The 10122-nt window shown below is 41.9% G+C and overlaps 1 protein-coding gene across 2 annotated transcripts in view; it reads left to right on the top strand.

Annotated features, from left to right (window-relative positions):
• Positions 1-1743: 1743 nt before the first annotated feature.
• ACPP (acid phosphatase, prostate) overlaps positions 1744-10122 on the top strand; it is a 183349-nt gene continuing 174970 nt past the window's right edge. For both annotated transcript variants that reach the window (XM_029589330.1, XM_029589331.1), the window contains exon 1: positions 1744-1916. In XM_029589330.1, coding sequence (XP_029445190.1) covers positions 1809-1916 — 108 coding nt within the window. In that variant the 5' untranslated portion in view covers positions 1744-1808. The remainder of the gene's footprint in view (positions 1917-10122) is intronic.

The following is a 10122-nucleotide window of genomic DNA, read 5'->3' as shown; positions in this document are numbered from 1 at the left end:
AAAAAAAAAGGTGGACCTTCCTATTTAAGCAATTCTCCTGCTTTATTATGTGCCCCCCACTCCGCTGTCTACGTTCTTCAGATAAACTTTCTCAATTAATGAAAACTAGGCAGTGAGCATTCTTCTGTACTGGTCCCTCTTGTGGAGGGAAGAAGATATTATTAAGTTTTGTAAATGTTTAAAGGTCTTAACTTTTTCAAGAGGCCTTTGGCATCACCAGATTTATTGCAGTTTTAAGGCTTTGCTTGTTTTCTTTTTAGCTTTAATTTTATGTTGTGTAAATTGCCTGAGGTGGTGAATTGATATATGGCACTGTCACATTAGTAACTCGAGTGTGTGTAATGCTAAAAGGGATTTCCTTAAAATAATAGGCACAGTTCACCAGATGTTGTATCTCAGATAATTCACAATGAAATAAATAAAGTAGAATGAATATAAGAAATTAATAAAAATAGTGGATTTTATAAGTAAAGGTTTTATTTTTCTTAAAAGAATTAAACTGGCAGATGAAAATAATAATATTCAGCTTCAAAATTTGTTATTTTTCAACAGCAAAACAGAAAATAGTAGAACCGATTCCCAGCAAAATATACAGGTCGATACTCTAAGGCCGCGGTAGAAAGAGTGCGGCAGTGCCGGGCGCACCCTCGTTCCCCGCACGCACAGTTCTCTTCACCTACCGCTCGATACTCTATGTAAATTACTTGCAAATGCATGCCGCGGCTGCGAAGCATTAGGCGAAGGTTAGGCCCGCGCAACCCATTTTACTGTATAGGCGCTTAATACAGTGCCTATACAGTATCCTGGGTGTGCTGGTATCTGTCATTTCAAATGTCATTTCAACTGACATTTGAAATGACAGGTACCAGGAAGTGGATGGTTCCACCCCTCCCGAAGCAAGGCACAGGGCGAAAATTAAAACAAAAGGGAATAAAGTGTTTTATATATATATATATATATATATATATATATATATATATATATATATAGATACCTTGTCACTTTCCGAATCCCCCATCTCCTCATGGGCGGGCGGGCGTGCGGTCATCGAGGCGGCGGCGGGAGCCGGCGGGCGGGTGGGCGCCCGTTCATCCAGGCGGCGGCGGCGGGAGCCGGCGGGCGGGTGGGCGTGCGTGCGTTTGATCCAGGCAGCGGCGGGAGCCGGCGGGCGGGTGGGCGTGCGTTTGATCCAGGCGGAGGGAGCCGGCAGCGAAATCGGCCTCCAGCAGCCCCCGCCGGCAGTAAATGAATGCACGCCTGTGTACGCCCGTGCGATTTCGGCGCTCAAGGCAGTCACAGAGAACAAAGAAGCCAGAAGGCAATAAAGCTAAAGGCCCGAAAGTCCCTAGGTACAAAGAGAGGCCCGGAAGTCATATGGTAGCACAGGAAGCAGGTAGATGAGGACAAAGTGAGCATAGACTTATTTTTAAAATACCAAAAACTAAACACATGCAGTTTTTCGGAGGTTGAATGATTGTTATGTGCAGCTGAATTCCTGGAGGTGTTATATAATGCTAATTACAATGAGGTATTCTAGAGGCATGACTGACGCTCAACTAATGAAAGTTTCATTACTAGCTTTGTTTGCCAGGTTACAGTTCAGTACTGTAGGGGTTGTTGCTTCACAGGTGCTAAATGGTGTACCAGCTGACTATGGGTCTTTCACAATCGTGCATAGGATTTGAGCATTTCATTACGTTGCAGTTGGCTCCACCTCCTTTGTTTTTCTACTTTATATATTGATGTGCTGGAGCTTTCCTGCTCGTGGTTGTAGTTACAGCAGGCGATCCTAGCAACCTCGTGCTGGAATGAAGGTGACAAGCCCCTGCTTTTCTTGGAGTCCCTGCTGCCTGCTCCTTCTCTTTCATCTGTTTCATCAGAATGCTGCAGAGAGAAAACTGAAGTTTGTGGTGTTAGTGAGTACATATGAGCGCTTTTTTTTCTTTCTTTCTTTCTTTCTTTTTACTGCGTCTTGATGGTGAGAGTTTTCTTTGTAAAACCCTGTTTAACTTCCTGTTTGGATTGCTGAGATTACGGAAGCACTGTGGTTTAGTGTTACACTGCAGCAGATCACAACCTAAGGAATCTGTCTGCAAGTTTAGCTTCTTCTTATCACTGCATCAAATATTGTGATAGAGCAACTCAGGAGCCTGCCACCAGGGTATTCTGAAATTATGATAGGATATGCAGCAGTCCCAGTTGCAATCTTTAACAAACAGGCTGAGTGCCAATGATGAATTTACAGTATCTGTTGCCAGGTAGTTTGCTTTTACCGAATACAAGAATTGCCCACCAGTCATTCAAGAAGAAACATTTATTTACCCTGGCATTCTCAGAATAGGATGCTGACAGGTTCCCTCCATGTGAAATTCCACTCGAGTGTCTGTTGCAAAGGCTATGTCTGTTTTCTGTTTTTGTATGCATTTTTTTAGTTCCTTGATGATTATGAATGTTTAACTGTGAGCTGCCAAGAACTATGGATTGGCAGTATAGAACTTTTTTATAAATAAATAACTTTAAAGGACAAAACTTAAAAGTTTGTTATAAGCAAGGATGGTTGTGAAGGTGGAGATTTAGTATTTGGTACATAGAGAAACTAAATGCAATTTACTAAAAAGTTTAATTGAGTCAAGTTTGTTTTCTAATTTGGGTTATGATAGGAGCACAGAACTGGACACAATTAATGTGAATAATAGCAATGCTAATATTGTCCCATATAACAGTTCACCTTAAATTTGGGATGTGGATTTTATACTAAACAGAGAAGGTGGACTAGTGTCCCTGCAAAATGCAATACAACCTTAGATACAAAGTAATGTTTGATACATAAACCATATTAGTGTGGATATACAGGTTAATAAAAGCCAAGCAGAGAAGCTTCCTTTTTTCAGGTCTAGTTAAACTTCAACCTCGGTCAGTATGCTTCATCTGGTCTGACTGGCAGACCATGCTGCACATCCCAAATTTAAGGTGTTGTTTATGTAGCTTGTATTCCAGGGGGAATGCTGGAATGGCTGTAGGGTTCTGAATCTTTTAAGTCAATTAGTTGCTGTAGAGTACCTTGGGTGAGGTTGCAGTTTCACCTCTTCTTTCTACCTATTCCTGGATGTCAAGAGCTGGGTGATGACAGTCATACTACAACTTTTTTTGGGCAGAATGCTGCAGGAGCTTGCTATTACCATCTGCAGTCCATTGCACCAGATCTTCTCAGGTGATCGCACATCCACGTACCAAGGTGTAACCCTGCTTATCTTTTGAGGTCTTATGAGTTCTGGCATGCCCAAACCAATAGGGCTCATAAGGAAAACTTCCTCTTTGATAACTGGGGAAAGTCGTGTTATGTAACTCCAAATGCTAGTAGACTACTCAGTAGGAGTGGTTCCAAATTGGTCTGTCCTTAATTACAAGGCAATAATTACACAGGTTGCATTTTACAGGAAACACTGAGTTGCTATAGTTGTCAATTTCAGTAATGAGCAGTTGAACTACAATACAAGAATTCAGTAGAGAATTTTCTAGGTATGGCTATAAAAGCCTCCTCTAAAAGATGCAAGGGGATTTCAGTGTACGGCTAATTCCCTTTCTTCAAGAGAAGAGGATCCCTTTTCCCTTCGCAAAGGGTTTCACTTTGCACCTAGCTCTCCAACTTGGGTTCAAAGTTACTGTGCTCCGCACCTCTGGTGGGAAGGACCCTGGGATGGCCACACTACTAAGAGATGACTCAGAAAATATCCTACAGAGTGGCAAATCCACAAGGATGTTCAGCATGACCTTTCCCAGGAATGTGGAATCACTCATGAAGGGAGCTAGCTGGTTTTCACCAGCTCCATGCTGGGCTACTTGCCCATACACACACACTCCTCTCTTTTTCTTTCTCACTCTCATAGGGGCCAATGAAATATTTGTGCGTAGAAAACGGGCGCTCAGCCATCTCTCCTGGGTGCGCGATGCAATATTTAAATGAGGGGTTGCGCACAAAAGGGGGCGCTAGGGAAAATTGTACATCCCTAGCACCTCCTCAGCATAAGGCGCACAGGAGAGGTGGCTGTCAGTGCGAGCTGGAAAAATAGACACTCCATATGAACATCTGTTTTCTCCCACTACCTGCATAAGATACACAGCCTGCACCATGTATCTTGTGCATTTGTATTGGGCATCCAGAATTATTATTATTATTTTTTTTACCTGAGACTATTTATTTATTTTTTTGCCGGAATCTGCCTTATGAGGCTCCTCCTACTTAGTATCACAACAGTACTAATAAGAGAAATCACAGAAAGCAGGATTTTTTGTTTTTATGGGTGCATTGGCTGCATGGGAAATGTTTTGCATTGCGGGTTTTAGCTAATAGCGTCATCCACATGGAACTTACATGTGATGAGAGCTATTAACTGCGTGGCGTGTTGGACGCGCTAATCCCTGGTTTGTATCGGGGGTTATGTTAATATGTCCCAAACGTGCGTCCAATCACGTGTTAAGCCATGCGCTAGCCACAGCACACGGTATTGCATCGGTCCCAGAGTGTCTCTGGAAACTTTAAGTTCCACTCACCACCTAGTTGAACCCTGTGTTCTGCCACTTGGGGGCTCTATGGTCAGAGTTGTGTTGGGACCCCAAGTATGAGGGCAATTTGCCAAACCATCTACCCAGGTAAATTGGTTGGCTGTCTGAAAATTGTCCTCTCAATCCATCTAAAAGTCTTCATGGTCTTCCATAGCGTTTGTACTCTTAGTCAGAATGAGAGGAGGTATGTTTAGATTGGGGAAGGAAAATAGCACATGTACACTATTTTTAACTCTATTTGTGTTATTTTCCATTGAAACATTCCTGTGGGTGAATAGGACTTGTGAGTATTGTTTGCTGGGAAAAGTGTGTGTTTAAATCTTGCAAAAGAAGAATTAGAGTATTAAACTTATTATTCTGTGTTTTTAATTAAATGGGTTAAGGCTTCATTAGTGGGGAAATTAATTTGTCACAGGATGCTTGGTGTGGAGCTCAGGGTACATCACCCAAGGAGCAGTTCAGGCCTGCAAGGCTGGATGCTGAGCAGAACTAGGGCCGGTCTTCCACCTAGCCAGCTCCCTTTCCCACAGTTTGAGCCCTTAGGTTCTGGGGGCCAGAAGGACTTGGCTGCGGCGGCAATATAACCTAGTGAGTCCGGATTATGGGAACAAGTCTCAGACAGGCTGGTAAGGCTGAAGCGAGACTCGGACAGGCTGGTAAGGGTGGACAGTGGAGCTGGGCACAGAACAAGAACTGCAGCTGCAAAGGACAGAGGCAAGGCAAGGTAGTGAGCACAGCCAGGGATAGACACAAGCAAGGCAGGGTACAGGACAGGGACAGGGAAGGAGCTGAGGACAGGATGCCGGAACTGACAGGGCAAGACAAGACCAGACAAGGCAGACTAGGGCAAGACTTAGACAAGGCAGACTAGGGTAACACAGAACAGAGAACAAAGAAGCCCGAAGACAATAAAGCTAAAGTCCCGAAAGTCCCTAGGTACAACGAGAGGCCCGGAAGTCATATGGTGATATGAGGCTTAGTGCAGGCTACAGAGTTGAAGCAAGTAATGGCCTAGATATGCCGCAAGGTAAGGCCAGAATAGGCCACAGAGCAAGATACTAGGAGTAGGAAGGCCCTAAGGCCACAAGGCAAGGAACAAGAAGGCCCATAGACTATAAGGCAAGGAGCAAGAAGGCCTGTAGGCCACAAGGCATGGAACAAGGAAACAAGGGCCAGGTCAGAGAACTAAGGGAGACTCCAAGAGAAGGCAAGGATAGAATAGCAGAGCTGGATTACATAGGGTTGGAGTTTGGGTGTGGTGCAAGCAGTGAGGAGGACCTGAACAAGGCTGGAGACTGAGCTTGCTGAGGACTCCTGGTGGAGCGGAGGAGGCAAAACAGGCTGCGTTAAGAGGCCTTTGAGGCGATGGCTCGGATGGCTGGAAGCAGAGCTTGTTAGAGGCCTCTGCTGGTCAGGAGGCATCATTGCAGAAGGCAGCAGGGTAGGCTAGATAGCAGGCGAAATCCTAACAGAATGACTAAATTGCCCAAAACTCCACTAAGAAATAGGGCTCTTTCCACGGCAGGTCCTTCTCATTGGAACTTTCTTCCACCAGACCTTAGACAGGATCCCTGCCAGCAATCCTTCAAGAAAAAACTGAAAACTTGGCTTTTTAATCTGGCATTTCCCTGATTACTTACAGTAGACTTAACATGACAAAATTGATTTGTTTGTTCTTTTTTGTATAATTCCTCCTTCTAATCCCTCCTTCTTTATCTACCTTTATGGTCCCTCTGTTCTTCTTTTTCCCCCCTTCCCTCTCATCCTCTCATCCTCCCTTTTTAATCATCCTCTCATTGCTCCAAACCCTATTTCTCTCGACACACCCATCTGTTATTTAATTTTTATTTTTTATTTTTAATTCCTCATTGGTTTTCTGCAAGGCATCTAGTTAAGATGAATACTTCAAACTTCATGTTTTTATTATTGTTCAGTCAGGTTTCTTGTTAGATGTTCTCTGTTACATGTAATGCTTTCAAGCAAGTTTAATTGTTCAATGTAAACCGATTTGATTTGCATCTAATGCAGGAAGACTGGTATATAAAAACCAAAAATAAATAAATAAATCATTTGCTAACAGGCAAGTTATGAATACAAAGAGAACTGAAAGTACAAATAACAAACATACTTCAAAATGTCTGTATGCGAATGCCAGAAGTCTGAACACTAAGACTGGCGAGCCAGAGTGCATGACCTTGTACGAGGAAATATACATTATAGGCATTTCAGAGATATAGTGGAAGTAGGATAACCAGTGGGACACTGTTATACCAGGTGGTATACTGGTGGAGGGGGAGTGACACTATATGTAAAGGATACCATAAAGTCAAGCAGGAAATAAAATACATTGTGGAATCTTATTGGATAGAAATTCCATGTGTGATGAGTAAGGATAAAATGGGGAAAATAGAAAAAAACTGAAAGGTGCAGCTGCAAAGGTTAAAAGTGTTCAACAGGTATGGACATTGTTTAAAAATACCATCTTAGACACGCAGTCCAGATGCACTCTATGCATTAAGAAAGGTGGGACAAAGGCAAAACGATTACCAACATGGTTAAAAGATGAAGTGAAAGAGGCAATTTTAGCCAAAAAAATCCTTCAAAAATTGGAAGAAGGATCCATCTGAAGAAAAGAGGAAAAAGCATAAGCATTGTCAAGTTAAGTGTAAAACATTGATAACACAAGCTAAGAAAGAATTTAAAATGAAGTTGGCCATAGAGGCAAAAACTTATAATAAAAACTTTAAAAAATATATCTGAAGCAAGAAATCTGCAAGGGAGTCAGTTGGACCATTAGATGACCGAGGGGTTAAAGGGGCTCTTAGAGAAATTAAGGCCATTGCAGAAAGACTAAATTCATTCTTTGTTTCTGTGTTTACTAATGAGGATGTTGGGGAGATATCAGTTTCAGAGATTGTTTTCAAGAGTGATGAGTCAGATGAGCTGAACCAAATCATTGTGAACATGGAAGATGTAATATGCCAGATTTACAGACCAAAGAGTAGCAAATTACCTGGACTGGATGGCATTCAGCTCAGGGTTCTGAAGGAACTAAAAAATGAAATTTCAGATCTATTAGTTAAAATTTGTAATGTACCATTAAAATCATCCATTTTACTTGAAGACTGGAGGGTGGCCAATGTAACCCTAATATTTAAAAAGGGCCCCAGGGGCAATCCAGGAAACTATAGACCAGTGAGCCTGACTTCAGTGCTGGGAAAAATAGTGGAAACTATTCTCAAGATCAAAATCACAGAGCACATAGACAGACATGGTTTAATGGAACAGAGTCAGCATGGATTTATCCAAGGGAAGTCTTGCCTCACAAATCTGCTTCATTTTTTTGAAGGGGTTAATAAACATGTGGATAAAGATGAATCAGTAGATGTAGTGTATTTGGATTTTCAGCAGGCATTTGACAAAGTCCCTCATAAGAGGCTTCTAAGAAAACTAAAAAGTCATGGGACAGGAGGCGATGTCCCTTCATGGATTACAAACTGGTTAAAAGACAGGAAACAGAGGGGCTGATGCAATACAGTGCACTCGGCTGAGCGCACTGTTTAACCCACAGTTGGACACGGGTTGTGTAGGTGCAATTAGGGGATTAGTGCCTCCACGATGCGCGTCCAACGCACCGAGAAATTAATAGCGCTCATCACATGCAAATGTATGTAAATGAGGCTATTAATTTTTCACTCCCGATGCAAAAAAAAAAAAGTGCGTCCAATACACACATTTTTGCGCTCAGAAGTTAATGCCTGCCTGGAGCAGATGTTAATTTCTGAGCACCCCAAAAAATTGTACAGAAAAGCAGAAAATACTGCTTTTTCTGTACTTCCTCTGACTTAATATCATGGTGATATTAAGTCGGAGTAACAAAATAGAAAAAAAAAATCTTCCTTCTTGACAGCGTGAGTCATGTTTGACCTGCCCTAAGCTCCCTCGCCCCTATTACCTCCTTGACAGCACGAACCCTAATTTAAATATTGCATCATGCCCCCATACACCTCTCCTGGGGGCGCGTTAGGAAAGTGGGCAATGAACTCTCAGCGCCCGCTTTCAGCGCACTACTTTTGCATCGGCCCCAGAGAGTAGGATTAAATGGTCAATTTTCTCAGTGGATAAGTGTAAACAGTGGAGTGCCTCAGGGATCTGTACTTGGATCGGTGCTGTTCAATATATTTATTTATTTATTTTATTTTATTTTTTAATTTTTTATATACCGAGGTTCTTATAGAGACTACAAATCACTCCGGTTTACATATAACAATAAACTGCCCAACAAGATAAGGGGCTTTACATAGAACAGTGGCACATATGTAACAATATAACTGGATGACAATAAAACATAATGATAATAGATATTATAGATTAACATTGTAATTAATAAAATTGTGTAATATAATCTGTATAATTTAACTATTTAACTTGGATATAGTGACATATTAACCATGCCAGATGTAAATAAGATAAAATGAGTTTTTGAATTTTTGAACTTAGATATTGTAGTCCAGTTGCAGAGGAAAATATAAATAATAAAATAAGACGAATTTTTAGAACTCAAAGATTGTAGTCCATTTGCAGAGACCTGAAGGTAGGACTTGGTACGGTGACCTAAATTAGGGGATGCTTCTTATTTGGGAAGGCTTTCCGTCTTGGTAGGATTGAGAGACTGGGAAGGCTTGTTGGAAAAGAAGAGTCTTTAGTCTTTTTTTGAACTCTTGATGATTGGGTTCAAGTCTTAGATTTGGGGGGAGCATGTTCCACTGGTGGGGGCCTGCTAAGGATAGCGCTCTTTTGCTCAGTGATGATTTTACTTGTTGGGCATGCAGTGTTCCTTTGTAAGCGCTTCTGATTGGTCTAGAAGATGTGTACGGTTGGAGTTGAGAGCTTAACGTGATGGGAGCTATTTTGTTTGTCGCTTTGTGGATGATTGTGAGTACCTTATAGAGTATTCTTTGTTTAATGGGAAGCCAATGTAGGTTACTAAGGATTGGGGTGATGTGATCTTTTTTGTTAGTGCTTGTTAGAATTCTGGCAGCAGAATTCTGTACCATCTGTAATGGTTTGATCGTGTTGTTGGGAAGACCTAGTAGCAGGGAGTTGCAATAGTCAAGCTTAGATAATATAATGGATTGTAGTACTAGCCTGAAGTCGGAGAAGTAAAGGAGGGGTTTAAGTTTTTTGAGGACTTGCAGTTTGTAAAAGCAGTCCTTTGTGGTATTGTTTACGAACTTTTTTAGGTTAAGATGATTGTCAAGCCATGCTCCAAGGTCTCTGACGTCAGTTGAGAACATGTTATTAGCGTTTGGTAGAGAGAGGCTAGCAGAGATTGTGAGGGGATCTTGAGAGACAATGAGCATCTCGGTTTTATTGGCATTCAATACTAGGTTGAGGCTTGAGAGTAATTCCTTAATGGGTTGTAGGCATTCGTTCCAGTAAGTGATGGTTTTTTGAAGGGATTCTGTAATTGGGAGAAGGATTTGAATGTCGTCTGCATAGAGGTAATGGGTAAGCTTGAGGTTTGAGAGTAGGTGGCAGAGAGGGAGGAGGTAGATA

This window comes from Rhinatrema bivittatum, chromosome 2, assembly GCF_901001135.1.
Source record: "Rhinatrema bivittatum chromosome 2, aRhiBiv1.1, whole genome shotgun sequence".
In the NCBI taxonomy this organism is placed as follows: Eukaryota; Metazoa; Chordata; class Amphibia; order Gymnophiona; family Rhinatrematidae; genus Rhinatrema; species Rhinatrema bivittatum.
This window is presented reverse-complemented; position numbering and strand designations above follow the sequence as displayed.